Source organism: Eleutherodactylus coqui, chromosome 1 (genome assembly GCF_035609145.1).
Source record: "Eleutherodactylus coqui strain aEleCoq1 chromosome 1, aEleCoq1.hap1, whole genome shotgun sequence".
In the NCBI taxonomy this organism is placed as follows: domain Eukaryota; kingdom Metazoa; phylum Chordata; class Amphibia; order Anura; family Eleutherodactylidae; genus Eleutherodactylus; species Eleutherodactylus coqui.
The window spans coordinates 291,004,284-291,018,791 of NC_089837.1; the positions used below are offsets into that span (position 1 = coordinate 291,004,284).

Genomic DNA, 14,508 nt, shown 5'->3' on the forward strand with positions numbered 1-14,508 from the left:
TCAGATTTCTCATTTTACACCTTGTATAACCAAAAGTTAGTGTTAGTTAACTCTTACACACCCGTCACCAATCCCTACAAGCTATTTACTCTTGTTGCTAATAAGCTTCAGGCATTTCACAATGCATGTATAAACTGGATGGGTGACTTTTATATGGCCCTCTCCCGAACTGGATTGTTCGTTTAATAGATGTGACAATCTTAGTTCTTTGCAGAGGACCTTGTTGGGTTCTACATTGAGGGATTGAGCATTAGCAGATGTATGGAGGGAAGGAAGCCTGCAGTGCATGCAAAGGATATACTTTTTTTCGGTAGCATAAAAATCCTACTCCTGTATTGAATGGATGCTTGTTTCTACACACATCCTTCCATCTTTAATAAATACTTCTTCTTGTTCCAAGAGGCTTATCAGCGAATCTGATTATGAGAAAAGGGAGAGGACATTATAAAATAATTTTAGAATGTTTACTGCATTTATCAAAGATGTCGCAATCATCACCAGTTTAATAATTATCTATCTGACTTTACATAGAACAGGGTTTATGAAACTAGATCTGGGAGTAGGTTTGAAACTGATTTCAGTTAGTCAGACTGCGATCAATCAGGCAATGAATCCCAAAGGTGAAACTTTCCACAGCAGTCATGTCATGGTCGTAGTAGGGGTGGTGGGCGCCTTAGAACTTGAGGCAGAGGGGACTTTTTGAAAGTTGGCTCTTATTTAGGGCCACCCATCTCTTAGTACATGCTGAGGGAAAGGAGGAAATAAATGGTTCTGTCTCTCAAAACAGCATAGTGCTAGAGAGATTGTGCACACGGACTGATCTATCTTCAGACATTGGACAGGTAGCTAATTGTGAGTCCTCTGACGAGTTAGAGGTCATTAACTTATCCAGTATAGAACTCATGTCAGTTATTTTAGACCTTCTCCGGAAGGGTCTATCTTTTGTCCCCACTACCAAATTCAATGCCTTTTAGCTGGGTTAAAGATATAGCACTTTTTACTAGGAAACTGTGTTGGATTAAACTTTTCACTACACACAACCGTAATTGGTGCAAGCAACTTTATATTGATGAACATGATCTTCCTTATCCTATCATGCTGGAGGATTTGGCAAGAAAGGCAAAAAGACATCAGAGCAGGCCCATATAGAAGCAACAAGAGATAGTTGGACTTAAAAATATTCCTGCATGTAAGAACGCTTGGGGATCCAACCTGACTAGTGAGGAGGCACATGCCCTACATGATTTAGAAATTTATCAAAGATAAATTTGCCTACATGATTCATAAAGCCATCAGATAAGAGGGGCAATGTGATACTGATGAATCGCACGTTATATGTAGGGATGTGTCTCTGCATATTAGACAACCATGATAGCTACAGGCCTCTCATGTATGATCCCACCGATACCTTCTCAAGAATACTTACTAAGTTGTGGATTGAACCAAAGAGGTGAAACTTGATCAACTAGAGCGAGTTTTCCTTCATGGTACCCACCAAGCCATGGCTGGCCACCTTCTACAGTCTACCAAAAGTACATAAAAAGGGCGAGCAATTGTGTCCGGTATTGAGAGTCTGATAGAGGGCATTAGTGTCTACACAGAATGGGTTCTCCACTCATTTGTCAAGATCCTACCGTCTTTTGTTCAGGACACTCTGGATGTTATACGTAGACTTGACAGGCTAATCATGGGTGAAGAGACAATCTTGGCTAGTTTTGATGTCGAGGCCCTTTATAATTCGATCCCGCATCAGGGCAGTTGCAATGCAATTTTTGGGGCCAGAAGGGCCTACACCATAGACACCATAATGAGTTAACATTGAAGTTCCTTTCTTTTGTTCTTGAGCACAACGTGTTCTTATTCAACGGAAGAATGTACTACCAGCTTAGAAGAAACAGCGATGGAGAGCCACTGTGACCCCAATTATACCAATATGTACCTGGGCTGGTGGGAAGCACGCTGCATATTCGTGGACAGAAATAAACCTTGAATTTGAAAGAAAGGTGGATATATGTCTAATAGGTTTAGATCCAGTGGATATCCAAGCGAAGTAATTAGATTAGCCTATCTACATGCAAGTTCACAGTATAGGAGAGTTTACATGGTCCATGACATAAACAGACATTAATTGACAAAATTTGGGTAATAGGGACCTTTGATCAGCAAAGAGTAAGAGAGAGCATTGACCACTATTGGAAAATCCTTGTGGCTGATCCTGATTTAAGTGAGAGGCTTACTAGCTGTCTGTCAATCATGTACAGGAGGGGTCGCAGTATATGAGATGAACTTGTGCATAGCCATGTGACTCCATTCCTAAGCCACCAGACTTGGCTTAGATCAGGTCTAGCTCCAGGCTGGGCTGTAAAGCTATCAGATACATTTGCAAGAGTACTGAATTTATGAGTGCTGCCACTGGAAGTACTTACCTGAAAGCTGAGCACATTGATTACTTAACTTAGACTGTTACATTCTCACAGGCATATTAGCGACTTGCTTGAACACTTTCCCTCTCTTATACATATAGACCATGTAGGCTTTATTCCATCTCAACAGGCTCCAGACAATGTTAGAAATGTCAATGACGTTAAGGATTTTTCTAACTAATAGGATTGCATTGACAATGTTAGTTCTTGACATTGAAACAGCATTTGATAGCCTTTTTTGGGATTATCTTTTTGCAGTTTTGTGGAAGGTGGGCATCCAAGGAACTTTTATCACAGCCCTTTCTTCTCTATATATTCTATTCCCTCCACACAACTAAAACTTGCCTAGGTATAGATCAATACAAAACGACATGGCTTTCTTCACCTCCACAATGAAACCTTTGGCCTCTCATACGATAACTAACCCAGTTATCACAGGTTTCACCTATGGGAAGCAGAAATGTGAAAACAGTCTCTTTGCAGATAACAGTAGCTCTCTGCTGTTAGCTATCCAGCTTGCTGGACAAGCTCCCCTGCATATCTTAGCCTTGTTCCGAGATCCTGCAACCCAGTCTCTATTTTAGCTCAACCTGGTTCCTGATTAGGATTCTTATAAAAGCCTGGCCTTGCCACTCCCTCAGTGCCTGATTATTCTGCTCCTCAGCATTTGATACCATTTTGACACAACCTCCTAATACCGACTTCTGGCTTCCCATCTGACTACATACCCGCCTCATCCTTCTGTACTGCATATTGAGACCACCCGTTGCTGACTCCTGGTTTTCCATCCGACTGCATACCCATCTCATCCTTCTGTACTGCATACCAAGACCACCGTTACCAACCTCTGGCTTCCCATCTGACTATGTACCCACCTCATCCTTCTGTACTACATTTCGAGACCACCTGTTGCCGACTCCTGACTTGTCCCTGATTACCTCTCCAGGCTTGCATGGCTACCACACCCGTGGTTCCTACCCAGTGCCAGTAAGACGCTTACAATTTCTCCAGGCCTCTCACCTCTCTCCCAAATTTAATAGCATCTTAGATTCCTGTGCAGACATCTCTGGGCTAATAGTGAATATGGGTAAAATGAAAGTTCTGTACCGTAACATCCCTCCACGCACATAGAAACTTATAGAACTTAATTTTGGGTTTAAGGTTCATGCACACTACATCACATACCTGTGTATTAACCTTACCCCTTTCCTAGACTCCTTGTATAAGTGTAATTACCCACAATCATTCAACTCTCTCAAATCTGATCTGAAGAAGTGGGCCCAGCCTGCACTATCTTGGGTGGGGCGTATAAACTCAATCAAAATGACGGTGTTACCTCGTCTTTTCTACCTTTTTAGGTGTTTCCCTATTATTGTTCTTTCCACTGACCTAAAAGATATGCAAAGGCATTTTTTTGTTTTATTTAGAAAAATAATAGACCAGCATTAAACAAAAAATTATGTATTATCACAAGAGGTCGGGAAATCTTTCAGTGCCCAACCTGGAAAAGTATTTCTACACCTCTCAGATGTCACAAATCCCCGCCTATATTGGCAGGCACCAAAGCTCCATTATGAGTGGAAATAGAAGTTTTTCTGTTGGGCCCTTTTGAACTCTATCTTTTGGGATAAAAGCGCTCAACATTCATCTATAAAGAAACTCTCGTCCCTAACCTATTATCTTTTTCTAATTTGAAGGCAATGTAGATTTAAATATTCTCTGTCAGCTCATCCCCTTTGCTGCCTATTATCCACTACTAAGGTTTTGCTTTAAGCTCACTTACAGATACATTTATTTGGTGATGAAACAGTGGCATAACATTACTGCATCACTATATACCATTATATAGGCTCCTAATGCCACACACAATTTGTAGAAAATACTAAATGCTGGAGCATCTTTGGCTTGAGCTGTCTCAAATATATATCTTTATTCAATCTCTGATTGGCTCATCTTCTCCATATCGCCCTATTACATTTGAAAGAACTTGCCTATGGTCTCCATTTTAACCAGCGGGGATCTCACTTCTATATGTTTATATGAATCAACCTTTTCCTACGGTACAACTACTGATTATGCAAAGCTGGGAACAAGACCTGGGTATTTCTCTTTCTTGACCTTGTTGGCAAGAGTCTTTCACAAAACCCTCTTATTCCTTCAGTATGTCTCCTGGCTGACAAACTTCTTTGGTTTAATAACCAGCAACATAATTTATCCCAGTATATGTATGGCTGCTAGAAACTATGTTGCTTCTCAGTGGCTGTTAACCAATGTCTCTATTGGCCCAGTTCAGGCTATGGTATCCAGATCGATGTTGTATGAGAGATGATTGGATGGAAAACTTGGCAACCCTGGTCCATTTTCTTGAAAAACCCAGGTGTATCTCGACTACTACTTACTTAAGGTAATATTGAGTGGGGTAGGTTAGAAGGAGCCATCGTGTGTTCTCTTTTTTTGAGCTTGATCTTCTTTTACATGCTTATTGCTACAATATCTATGTGCCTTGTCTAATATTTGCAGTTTGTGTGGTCTTTCCCTATTATGTTTGTCTCTTTATTTTTTATTGGAGTACCAATAGGGTAGTACTTCAATAAATCTACCTCCAACGTAGCTCATGTTATAATGCGTAAAATTCCCAATAAAACAGTTTGACACTACAAAAAACATAAGTCATATATGAAGAAGTCAGAGTCTGGCAAATCTGAGGAGTCAAGAGTCAGAGGTTTGGCTTACCGGCCCCACAGCTCTGTTAAAAATGCTTTAAAATAAAATTTGGTTGTGACATTGGCTAAGCGTTTTAAGGTGGTCAGCGTTATATTCCATAAATGTTCCGTTACACAGGCATCCTTTTCTTGATGAACTTTACAATAAGCACTCATAGAAATAACTGCATTGTTTCATTGACAATGGCAGTATACTCTCCTTCCAGTCAAAATGCTATTGCCAAAAATTGTAATGTTAAGACATATTTTTATTTTTTTACTTAGTTTGCACTTGTTTTTGCTATGCGTGTCGTAAGTATAAACAATTGCTTGGTCTCTGTGTGTTATATTACTTGATGTTTGTTGGTTGAGTAGTATAGCCCACTGCATGATTTCATAGCACACGAATAGTGACATCACCGCATAGATATGAAGTATATAATGATTTACCCTACTGTAATTTTCCTGAAAGAAAACTATGTACACTGTTGAAGCCAGGCTCCTTCACCTGCTCGTTAGCTCACTTTATTAGCCATGGACCCTCTGGTACTTAGGTCCTCGATATCCTGATTGTTATCAGCTTCTGTTTGTATTACAAGATACATCTGTGTTATTTGGTCACTGAAGTCCTTCCTATTCCACTATATCAATCACATAACCATTTGTCAGTGAGAGAAGAAAGTGTTTTGTACTTACCTGTGTATGTATTTGGATTAAGAAAGAAAAGAGTCAAATAATATTTTTTTTTGCAAAATGGGTAAGATTTTATTAATTGTAATAAAGCTAGCTAATACAAAAAGGAACAACACAAACATATATCCGGAAAAGACACTTTGTTCTGAAATCAGCATTAGCTGGATATTTGTGCACAGCCTGATGTACATACAGCTGGGTACATACACCGCCTGATATCCCTGAGGTAGATTTTGTAACGTTTGTATAGTTATTGAAATTTCCTTTGCCCACCCAATCCATGCTAACACTGTGACCTGAGACATTCCGGACTATATGTGTATAAATACATATGCATGACGTACATCTGAAACAACTATCTGCCCAAAAACACTCATCGGGTAATTGCCTTAAAATATGGGCTTCTCATTAAAACAAAAGGATTAAAGTGAAGCTCCATTATGAAGCCATCCAAACACCAATTCCTTAGAATACAATTATTGCTAAAAGTACTGTAATTGGAATATATATGCAATACTGCAGGGCAGAAGCAAGGGATGTAAACTCATGGTGACATTAGCTGAAAAAGCTCCCAGGTTATAGCCCCTCTCTCCACAGTTACTAATATCAGAAAGGCTGATACAGGGAAGCAGATATAACCACCATATACTGTTTGCCTCCCATTATTACCCCAAATACTTTTGCTTGTGAAGGTTAATACATGTATATTTAGGAACTACTAGTCGTATGGCTCCTCCATATATTAAACTAGAGCTTCACTTTAATATTATCAGCAGCACAGACAAAGTAAACAATTGTTTTCATAATCCTCTCAAAAACAATATATCCTTAGACACATAACAAGACGTGGGAACAGGATACATACAATTTACTCCTGTATCTTTATCCTTAATACCAGTGCCCTCCTTCACTGATAGTATAAAATAAATAAATATGTATCGTTCTTATCATATACATAGTTCTATGTAAAACAATATATATGTACAGCAAAATATACATATATAAAATTAAAAATAAATATGTATCCTGATACAAGACATAGAACCTGCAACTTCTAACTATGTAGCACTAGTAAGGCCTCCTGCACACAGGCAGATTTGTATTGCAAAATGCAAAGTGGGATTCCATCTACGCATTCTGCAGCAAATCCAGCCAATAGCATGCAATAACAAGCTGTGATTTCCTGCCCACAAGCGGAAATCGTTTGCGATTTTCCACTCGCAGGTGAAGTCAATGGAAGCCGTCCGTCCCGCGGCACTTCCACAGTGAGCGGGATTTGTGTCATTGCAGAGTGCCAGCGGCTACTGTGCATGCGTGATGGAGTGCCGGCTGGCACATCTGCAGCGCTTAGCAGAAGATACCGGACAGGTATGCAGGGGTCACCAGCTGGGCACCTGGTCGAACTCCACTGCGAGAATCCCGCATGCGGGCTCCGACTCGCCGGTGTGCAGGAGGCCTTAATGGGAGTGCCAGATGTGGAGGTCAAAGTATACTGATAAATAGAAAAGATCAAAGTATATACAGTTATAGAATGTCTATATAATACACCATCTACATATATTTATACAGTGCTTAATGTCTCTAAAAGCCCACACCATATAAATATATATATCTCCTCGTTAGAGGGGTTGGAGACTGCGGATGCAAAGCTTTTGACTAGGCTTATTATAATTGAAGGACCAGCAATCCTAACAGCAATAATCCCCTTCTCTGCCCAACTGACCATGCTGTCTCAATGGGGGGGGGGGGGGGGTCTGTGAGAGGCATGAAAGGAGAGTGCAATTTTATAGTCATCAGACATCTAGAAAACCTTAAGGAGTGGAACCAAATGTGAACCATAATAGAGATCTGCATTTGTTCATAATATTGCCTTACAATTACATTTTCTATACTAGTGACCACAGTCTTTACAGGTAGGGGTTGATTCATAATGTGTGTGGGTACATGGCTCAGCGTCTGATCTGCCAATTTACTGCCAAACTTTACTGAAAACCATAATCTACTACCTTTTTTAATACTACTGTATGCAAAGAAAAATATGTTAAATGATATGTTCAGTATACATTTAAATGTTCCCATCCCATTTTGAATGTAGTATGAACATTGCCTATGAGTCTATTAACATTTTACAGTGTACATCAGGCTTATACATTGGGAATATTTTCCACTTTCCACTGTATAACAACTGTATATTCCACTGTAGCCTCCAACATTTGCTTCTGTATGCGATGCAGTGGCATACACTGCCCATTGACTTGCGTTATTAAAAAACATATGCCATGCTGTATACATTTTTTGAATTGTGTAGTTCACTTTGCTATTCAATACACATAATTAAAAAAAGTATGCCAATGCATATTAAACCAATTTATGTCAAAAGGACACTGTTTTTGCATACTTTGAATCACTGGGCCCTTTATTATACATGTGACATACATGACTGAAAGCTTTCATGCTGCGTTCGGCCAACATACACTTCAAATAGAGCCTATGAGATACAAAAGCTGCGGTCAATAGTAGCTGACAATTGGAATATTTCCTTACAAACTCCCGAGTCACTTAGCTATCTGGTCAAAAGCCAGGTTCTCAGTTTTTGGCCAAAGTTAGGCTAGATTCACATCATATTCAGGTATTACATTCAGCAAGACCATTTAAAATGGTCACACTAAATGTATCCTCCATATGCAACTATAAGCCCATACAGCTACATATGTCTGTATCCCATTAAAAAATAGTTGAGCTGAATAAGCTTTTACATATAGCTGAGGCTGCATTCCATTTATATATTAACATTAACCAGTTGCAATGAGCATCATCACCAGTTGCAATAAGGTAGGCTTTAAGGGGCTACATCAAAATTTTTTATTAATTAAAATCAGATAGAGAAACATATTACATATTTCTAACCTGTTTTAATTTTCTGATTGTAGATTCTTTTATTCTGTTGTCTGTACATGACTATGGGGCCGCCATCTTTTCTGGGATGCTTTTAACAGCATTTAGATCATTTACATATGTGCTTTATGGGCCATTCATACATTGGACAAGAGGGGATCTATTGACTTGTATGAGACTGGTCTAGACATGCTCTGTGACATGTGCAGAGGTCATTTTATAGGAAGGTGGAGTAGACAGTCACCGCTAATTACCTTTTGCAAATGGGGGGTCTACTTATAGGTTTTACCTGTCAGTGTAATCCTGCCTGTGATGTTAGTGAGACTGCTGCAAAGCTTTTTTCTACACATCAAGAAGTATCAGCCTTTTATTAGACTCTGTGGTCAGTGTGAAAATTACAGGATTTTAGGATTTTTTTTAAAACATAGACTGTGACTAGAGATGAGCGAGCGTACTCGGATAAGCACTACTCGCTCGAGTAATTGGCTTTATCCGAGTATCGCTGTGCTCGGGGCTAAAGATTCGGGTGCCGGCACGGAGCGGGGAGCTGCAGGGGAGAGCGGGGAGGAACGGAGGTAAGATTTTTCTCTCCTTCTCTCCCGCCCGCTCTCCCCTGCTCCCCGCTGCGACTCACCTGTCAGCCGCAGCGGCACCCGAATCTTTAGCCCCGAGCACAGCGATACTCGGATAAAGCCAATTACTCGAGCGAGTAGTGCTTATCCGAGTACACTCGCTCATCTCTAACTGTGACCAAATATTTTTTAAAAATCACCAAAAATTATTTTAAAATATGTTTAATGCAAAAATGGGATTTATATAATAGGTAATTTTGTGATGACACATTCCCTTTAAAAGCACATAAGGAAGTTTAAATGACACATCCCCTTTAAAAGCACATAGGGAAGTTGGAATGAGTGTTTATAATAAATACAAAGCGCAACTTGTAGACTATTAAAAGTACCAGAATTTTAAAATAAAATCTAATTTCAACAAAAAGTCTTCCAATAGCATATCTGTTATAGTGAATATGCTTAAAACCTATAAATATCATGCCGTCTCACCCTTTGCACATTATTTATCTATAATTTCTTATCAATAAGCCAACAGTGTTCAGAAGCAGCTTTATAAAACATTGAGGTATAAAACAAAGTATTGAATAAAATATAAAAAAATAAAGAAAATCTGAAATACAAAAAAACCCACCTGGTGCACAATACAGACATTAGAATTTTAAATACATAGAGATTAGAGATGAGCGAGCACACTTGTTTAAGGCTGATACTTGAGCGAGTATCGGTCTTCTCAAGTAACTGATTACTCGTCCGAGCAAATGCGAGGGGGCAGCGGGGGGAGGGGGAGAGAGAGATCTCTCTCATTCTCCCCCTCCCACTCACCCCCACTCTCCCCCGCCGTCCCCCGCATTTACTTGAGAAGACCGATACTCGCTCAAGTATCAGCCTTAAAAGAGCGTGCTCGCTCATCTCTATTAGAGATACAAATGTGTGGGAGCAAAAGCTCGGGACCCTGAGGACTATCTTAAGTGGGAGCTGACATAGTAAAGAATTTGCTCATATAGTTTGGAAGAAAATTAAGTCTATGTAATTTTATGCAGTGGGAAGTGGCTTTATTATCTAGATATCTGACCTTGTCCCAATGACTGCAGCATCCAGGCTCTTAAAGATGGCTGGCCTTTATAGATGAAGCTGAACACCTTGTGTTATGTTGTTTCTGTAACTCCCATAGAAGTAAATGGGGATTATGTAATTAGTGTAGCACAGCAAGCTACACTGTTCCTGTAATTTGTGAGATCTGGAGATACAGAAACATCATAACACAGGCTGCTTGGTTGTTTTTGTAAAAAGTGACCACTTTTCAGTCACTGGATGTGGGGCCAGTGGGACAAGGTGAGGAGGGGTAGGTCAGTGGCCCCTCATTCCAGAGGTTGATGTAGGTCTCGCCTCTGAGACTGGCACCACTCAGACATTTGACATATCCAGTGGACATGCCATAAATGTCAGAGATGGGAATACCCTATTTAAACCTCCAAGTATCCAAGACAGCAATAGACTGTTTAAAATACTAGAAAACCTGCAGTTTAGTAATATGTTTCAAGATGTATATGGACTTTTATCCGGTGACCTTTAGTATAGGGAGAAATTGGACCTTAGCAGCACTAAAACAGTGGGGGTCTCTGTAAACTGTAGGTGTCTCACTGACTAAAGATATCTGAGAGATATCGGGTAGGACCTACTTACAGAAACTAGAAATTTCCATTTTTGTGTACAATCACCTCAACAGATACAGAGAAAATTGTAGCTGTATTTTATGTATTGGTGAGCATGTATACTCCATTCAATACTAGAAGCCCCTTTGCTGTAATACTTCGTATGAGTATGCCTTGAAACATTTTACGAGAACTTACATTCTTCTGCCCACTAAGGCTGCCTGTCCATGGGCGTATTTTCATTGCGTTCCCCGCAGCGATAATTCGGCCGTGGGGAATGCAGTGAAAGCTTTCCATAGCAACGCTTCCCCCCCTGTTCACGAGCAGAGAATCATAGCCATTCCCCACTCGTGGGCGGCAATTCGCAGCATGCGAATTGCCGCGATTCTCCACGGTGAGCCTATCTGTCCGATAGACTCGCTGCGGAGATCCGTCTGCCGGCTCCTGCTCCTGGGTGGCGCCAGTGGACAGGCAGCCTAAGTCTAAAGGCCCTTTGACACAGAACGACTGTCATTCCTCCTGACCCTCCTCCATTCATAGTAAACAGGCAGTTTTTCATAAATGAATGACTGCCTGTTTAAACTGCACGTTGCAATGGTAGACCAACAATGACTTTATCGTCTGAATGCATTCACACTGCACAATTATCATGCAAACTGCTCGATTTAATGAGTGATATGCACAATAATTGTCCTGTGTGAAAGGGGCTTAATGCTCAGGCCCGTTTCTTCTCCTGATGCAATGCCAAGTTCACACTACTTCCATGATTCGCGTTCTATTTTGTAAAACAGCTTATTTACATTTAAACAGTAACATTAACTCCCTTATATTACATTATGTGTTTGCCATATAACTGCATGCCAACTTGTATTACTTGTTTCATATGAAATATGCTAGCTTTCCAAAAAAAAGCAAATAGTGTGAATTTAGCTTAAGGCTTTCTAGTTACTCTGTAGTTGCTGGGTTTCATTCATCGATGGTAGGCTTTTCCTGTAAACTGGCAGGCTGTGCGGCTTTCACGGAGCACTGTGCTACCATATGGCTTGTACTTTGGCAGAAGTGGCATTTCTTGGGTTGCGGAGGCAAATTACATTCTTTGGCATGATGATCCAGCCCTCCACAGTTATAGCATCTGTATGGACAAAATGGTAAATGTTAAAAAAAGACTACATAACCAAAACTAGCATTAGTTGACAAGATGAGAAATGTCTTGTTATATCTGAATGTTGAAAAAAATCACCTTGCAAGAGATTTTCCAGTTGTTAAAAATTGATGACCTATTCATAAGATCAGCAGGCGTCCTTCATCTGGAATCACAGCCGATCAGCTATTTGCCAGGCCAGCTTTCAACCTGTGTAATAGGTAGTTCCCTACATCAAAGAGTGGCCCAGCATGGAAATGCAGGCACAGCTCCCCTTGAAGTGAATGAGAGCTGTGCCTGCAAAGCAACACCGGGACGCTTCGTACACTATTACAGCTGAGGCTGATAGTCATGGAATGAACAGGGTATATGTGCAGTTAAGACTGGAATGAACAGATATTCCACATAAGTAGATGCCTAATTATTTTTTGTGACTTTAGATCTTGAATGAACAAGATATATACTGTTTTGCAGTGGAATGAATAGATATTCTACAAAAGTAGATGCCTAATAATTTTCTTGTGCAAGATAGATGTGTGATGAATATGATAAATATGTACAGTTTACGGTGAAATAGATACTGGTGCATTATGTCTCCACCGGAATAATGGGTGGAGACCTGGTTTGGCAGTCCTGAAGGAAACACCCCCAGTGGCTGATTGGCTGCCGCAGACGTGCCCTCCTGAACTCGACCTCCTGTCTCATCCTCCCGGCCCCCACACGCCGCTGAAAGAGGGGCCGGCCCTGAAGATGCGGCCGTTACTGATGCTGGTCGGCCACCAGATCCTGCATTAACCCCCCTTTCCTTCCTCCGACACGCCATGGATAGTGACAGAGGTCCCCTCTGCAGCAACTGCAGGGGGAACTGTAGCGGAGACCCGGTATGAGCGACACACCGTCGTCAGTATGACTGTCACAGCGGAGCTGGCTGCAGCAGCCGCAGGGGGAACGAGGAGAGTGACAGCTGGCAGCATGGTTTCCTGCAGCGGCTGCTGGGGGAACCTTAGTGGAAGCCAGGTATGAGCGACGTGCCGGAGCGGGGACGAGAGTCACAGCAGGGCTGGCTGCAGTGGCCGCAGGGGGAATGGGGAGAGTGACAGTGGGTCCTGCTTCCTTCCTAAGGTGGTGTTAGCATTCCACATCACAAGACAATGTTCTGGTTTCATTTTGTACTTCTGTGGTTCATCCGAGAAAATGCGCTCTTCACAAACTGGATCTAGTGCAAGCTTTGCGGATCTATCTTTCTCAAATGGCTTCTTTCAAACGCTCTCATTCTCTGTTCATGATTTCTGGTGGCCCAAGACGTGGCCTTGCAGGTTCCAAGGTGGTCATCTCTTGCTGGATCCGATCAATAGTAGTAGAGGCATACTGTGTCATGGACAAAACGCCTTGATTCCATGTTACGGTGCATTCTACTCAGGCAGTGGGTGCCTCGTGGGCGGTAAGCAACGGGACTTCTGCAAACCTGTTCATGCATACTCTTGCATCCGTGGACACCTAACATGGTCTAGAGTTTTACTCTCTTTGTCAATGAGTCTGTCTCCATCTTTGCTGCTTTTATTTGCTTTTTACATTATTGAATTTTCTTTATGGCTTTTTAATGCTTCTTCGCTGCCTTCTTGTTTTAGTAGTTCAAATGCTTTATTTTGGTATTTATTGACCTCTTTATAATTTTATTTAGCCACATTGGTTTACTTCTATTTCTAACCATTGTATTCCTGTAAGGTATGAACTGCTCACAGTAAGTACTTGAAGGGGTTGTCCCACGGCGAAATCCAAATTTTTTTTTTAACTTACCCCCGCATTCTGCCCCGTTAAAATTAATTCCGTTAGTTATTTAAAAAAAAAATCACTTACCTGCATCCCCGTTCGCGCAGCATCTTCTTTTCTTCTTTTAAAGATGGCCGCCGGTACTTTCCCATGGTGCACTGCGGTTTTCTCCCATGGTGCACCGCGGGTCTTCTCCCATGGTGCACCATGGATTGTCTTCTCCTTCCTTGCGTTCCACTGCCGATACAGCCACCTAATTGGCTGATCGGCAGCACGTGACGGAGGCAGAGCTACGATGACGCGGAGAAGAGGGAGAAGCCAGGACACCGCTCGTGAGCCCGGAGGGAGTAAGAAGAGGAATCCTTACAGCGCAAGCGCGACTGTTCGTGCGACTAAAGAAGCAGTTTTAGTCGGCACCATGGAGACGGGGACGCCAGCAACGGAGCAGGTAAGTGAATAACTTCTGTATGGCTCATATTTAATGCACAATGTATATTACAAAGTGCATTAATATGGCCATACAGAAGTGTATAACCCCACTTGATTTCACGGGACAACCCCTTTAAGATGGTTTTAAAAATTTCCCATTTATTGTCTGTCTTATTTCTGAGGACATTATCCCAGTCAATAAGGTTAAGGGCATCTCTAAGCTGATTAAGC

General features: G+C 41.3%; 1 protein-coding gene across 1 annotated transcript in view; it reads right to left on the reverse strand.

Annotated features, from left to right (window-relative positions):
• Positions 1 to 11,903: 11,903 nt before the first annotated feature.
• LIN28A (lin-28 homolog A) overlaps positions 11,904 to 14,508 on the reverse strand; it is a 31,971-nt gene continuing 29,366 nt past the window's right edge. Inside the window, exon 4 of the mRNA XM_066584287.1 lies at positions 11,904 to 12,069. Within this exon, the coding sequence (XP_066440384.1) occupies positions 11,904 to 12,069 (166 nt within the window). The remainder of the gene's footprint in view (positions 12,070 to 14,508) is intronic.